The sequence below is a fragment of the Morus notabilis genome, unplaced genomic scaffold (assembly GCF_000414095.1).
Source record: "Morus notabilis unplaced genomic scaffold, ASM41409v2 Scaffold363, whole genome shotgun sequence".
Lineage (NCBI taxonomy): Eukaryota > Viridiplantae > Streptophyta > Magnoliopsida > Rosales > Moraceae > Morus > Morus notabilis.
In genome coordinates this window covers 332,388-336,448 of record NW_010360145.1, presented here as the reverse complement: position 1 = coordinate 336,448, position 4,061 = coordinate 332,388, and the positions used below count along the sequence as shown (strand labels likewise).

The 4,061-nt window shown below is 31.8% G+C and overlaps 1 protein-coding gene across 1 annotated transcript; it reads left to right on the top strand.

Moving 5' to 3' along the window:
* The first annotated feature begins 398 nt into the window (after positions 1 to 398).
* LOC21400425 (glu S.griseus protease inhibitor) lies at positions 399 to 1,153 on the top strand. Its single transcript, XM_010095975.2, has 2 exons — positions 399 to 477; positions 748 to 1,153. The coding sequence occupies exons 1-2, from the start codon at positions 459 to 461 to the stop codon at positions 939 to 941; spliced, it is 213 nt and encodes a 70-aa protein (XP_010094277.1). The 5' UTR covers positions 399 to 458; the 3' UTR covers positions 942 to 1,153.
* The last annotated feature ends 2,908 nt before the right edge of the window (positions 1,154 to 4,061 follow it).

The following is a 4,061-nucleotide window of genomic DNA, read 5'->3' as shown; positions in this document are numbered from 1 at the left end:
CGTAAACATATTTGGTTCCTTTACTTTACTAATTCAAGAGTTTTGTCGCACATATATATATACACACACTTTTTAAGACGACCCCGATTTGTGTTCACAATTTATAAAGAAGATGTATACCAATCGAATCAAATCTAGACCGTTTCAATTACAAACTTATAGACTTATTTCATGGTTGCAAATTTGTACACTATTTCATGATAAATAGATCACATTTTCCATTGTTTTTTCCTTTTACCTGTATTTGGATTAGTCTACCTTCTTGGCGATAAGGTTTATTTTCGCAAGCAAACGCAATTACGGCGTCCAAAAAGTCAAAAATGACTATCCACACCTACAAGCTATTGAAATTTGCACTATAAATACTCCTTTCTATTGTTCTCTATATGTCATTGCATAATTAAACAGATTAACTACAATTAAGAGAAAGAGGGAGCATAAAAGATCAGAAGGCAAATATGTCGACAGAATGTTCAGGTAAACGTTAGGTTTTTGTTACCAAGAATATAATGTAAAAGGATGTAAAAGCTATAGATCGTTTAGTCACATGTTTATATATATAAGATTTAGATTCTATATCCAACTTAATTTATATATAAGTCGTAACTAACAATAATTATATATACCATATTATTTAAGAAATTTCAAATGTTTTTTAATTGATTATTTTGTATTTTCAATACGAGTCTACTAACTGACACGATAGAATTGAATAACTTAGTTTTTTCATTAAATGCATGCATGTAGGGAAGAACTCATGGCCCGAGCTTGTCGGAGTTCAAGGAGAGGTTGCTGAGAAGATCATTGAAAAGGAAAATCCTGCTGTTGATGCCATAATTGTGACAGAAGGATCAGTCGTCACTGCAGACTACCGATGTGATAGGGTTCGGGTTTGGGTTAACAACCACGGCATCGTCTATAAGGTCCCTACAATTGGTTAGGGAATTGTACAATTTCTGCTATGTGATTGTACTGTTATACAATATGTTTCCTACCTACGTAATTAAAATAATAGGAGATGTGTTACTCCACTTTAATGATTGAAAATTACAAAATAAAAAATTGATGATCTTCCTCCTCTACTGTATTCTACTTGTGTTTATCAATAAGATATTGATCATCTTCCGCAACTTTTATGAGAATCACATTATATACGTCCTTACAGTACTTCTGTACCTTCCACTCACTCTATGGAATTGAATTATTTCTTAATCAACAAGAATGAATCGTAAATAATGATATGATCCAAGCAAAAAAAAAAAATACATTAAACATGATTAGGATATAAATTTGTGTTTAATCATCAAGCAAAAGTATATACGAGCAACAAAAAGGTTAAATATTTCATACTTTAAAACTCTTAGCACGGTTAAAAAATTTTATAATCACAACGTACTGATCAAAAGCTATAGATTTGGCTCGGGATTTCTCTTCCTGCTCTTTCATTTGAATTCGGAGGAATGATAATATTGTAGGTCATAGTTTAGCGTCTCTTTGTTGGGTTCCTCGCGATTATTAGGACGCAATTTTTATAATTTTCTTTGGTTGGGTTCTTTTGTTTCTTTTATCCCTTGCGCTATTGATAGTGCTGATATTTTTTTTTTTAATTTCGAATTTGCTTGATGAGGGAATTCAACAGGGTGAAAAGGGTTACGAAATAGCTAATTGGTTAAGTCTAATTGATCATTGCGTCCATATGTAGGAAATCTTAACGGGAAAGATACATTTGGATGATGTTTTTCTTTCTTTTTTCTTTATTTTTTTTTTATAAAATACAACAACACAAATAGAAAAAGAGAACTTAATGAAAATTAAGTCCAGAAATTACAAGAATGCAGTCATTTAACTTCACTAAAACCAAACTCTAGTGAGACAGATTCTTATACAAATGCGTATTTTGAATGAAAGCTAAAAAGATAAATTAGATTTGTTTGAGAAATCAAGCTAAACCTTCCAATTGAATTTTCGAGAAACTCAAATTACCTCCCAAAAGCATCAATAAATGTTCAAAATATATATTTTCTTGACACTTTGTTTCATTGTCTTGAACTCCTTAAATAGAGTAAGATAATTATTATTTAAAATCTAAAAAGCTAAATTACAAGCCACTAAACTCACGTTCTCATCCCATAACTACTGATAACTCTGCAAAATAGAGTTATTTTACTGCTTGTTATGATAAAAATAAAAAATAAAAAAAAATAAAAAAAAACTGGCTTAGTTCTTAAAATTTTCATTTATTTTAGTGTGTTTTTAACTAGTTTTAATTTATTGTGATTTATTTGATTTTTATTTACTTTTACGTGATTTTATCTTATTTTAGTGTATTTTTATTTGTTTATCTTATTTTTAATTTATATATATTTATATCATCATATAGGACCTTATAAACCGGTTATATATATATATATATATATATATATATTTGTAATAGTATAGTTAATATAAAATAATATTCGCTATATATTTTATAAATATATGTATGGTGTTCAGTTGGTAGTGGACTGGAGCGACACCTATGTTGCAATAGTGTCATAGGTTGTTGTTTCAGGGCAGCAAAACAATTGTCCAAAACTGTTTGTTTACTCATGATGTTGCGACACCTATGTTGTAATAGTGTCATAGGGCGTAGTTTTCGTTCGCGGATTCGAGTTTTTAATTTAAATTGATATGTGATTTTATGTAAAAGCTTTTCATTGTAGTAAGAAATGTTATATATGACTTCTGTGAGAGCTTTTAACTATAGTAAAATTGAAATTAAAAATTCGAATCGGTGAAATGAACGAGACCTTCATTTGTTTACTTATGACGGGTGGAGGTGAGGTGACGGCAGGTTCATGACAGTTTGATACAATATAATAATACCCTTTGAGGGGTATTGAGGTAATAGTGCTAGTATATCCTAAAGTGAAAGGATATAATTGAGATTGAAACTGGTAATTGAATTATGGCATACTAATAGGAAACCAAAGGATATAATTGAGATTGAATTGCTTTAGGAATGAGAATTGGATCCTAAAGTGTTCTCTTGTATCAGTGCTAGCTGAGGACTCGGATTGAGGGGCTTAAGGAAGCGAAAGCCGGAATAGAGTAACGCTAGCCACAGGTTTGATAATTACAAGGTAGGATTTCTTACCCCTTTCTTTGTGAACCTGTTTTCAAAGAGTTTTGGCCTTGCAAATGTTTTAAAGAAAGGGCATATTTACGAAAAAAAAAGCATGTTTAAAGAAACAATAGCTTGATTTTAGTTATTGGAATTATAATGAACTGTTTCATAAAGTTTAATAAATGGTTTCTTAAGACAAGAGATCTTGTGAATCGGTAAACCTACTGATGGCCTAGATAGGATGTGGAGAGTGCATCCTTGGGGGCAAAACCTGAAACCCGGCCTGGGGGCAATTAGGCTTGTGCACGTAGTTGTGTAAGTAATTTATCATAGTATATATTACTTGCTGATGCTTGTAATACGGAGATTTTCAGTTATATTCCTTTAAGAAAAAGGACATGAGGTTCCGGCTGTTGTGTTGGAACTGAATGTGTATATTTATTCATGTACATATTCATTTATTTACTCGTTTACTCATTTATTTACTTATTTACAAGTTATTTCAAATATATCCTACTGGGTCTTTCGCTCACGTTTTATTATTTTATAAATGTCTCCCAGGCAACTGTAGGAGTTGTGCGGAGTAGCTGAGTTGCTACCACCTGATTTTGAGAGGATTGTGATCATCCTCCTGGTGTACGAATGCAAGAATTTGTAAATTCTGTAGACTCTGATATTTGGATTTTTAGACTGTGGTTGATGTCTGTAATGTTTTATTTACACGTTCATGTTTGTATGATACTGAAGATCCTGTGGATAGGTCCTGTGGGTGTAGCCCTGAACAGTGAAAGAGGCGGGAGTTTTAACCTCTTGAGATATTCTTGTAATTTATTTTCAGAAAAATAGTGGGGCTCGTTTGGAGATTTCATAAATATTTCACTGTTGGTTTTAATTGTTAAATCTTTAACTCCTAATCGAGCCTCCACGTCACCGACCCCTGTCCCGGGGCATGTCA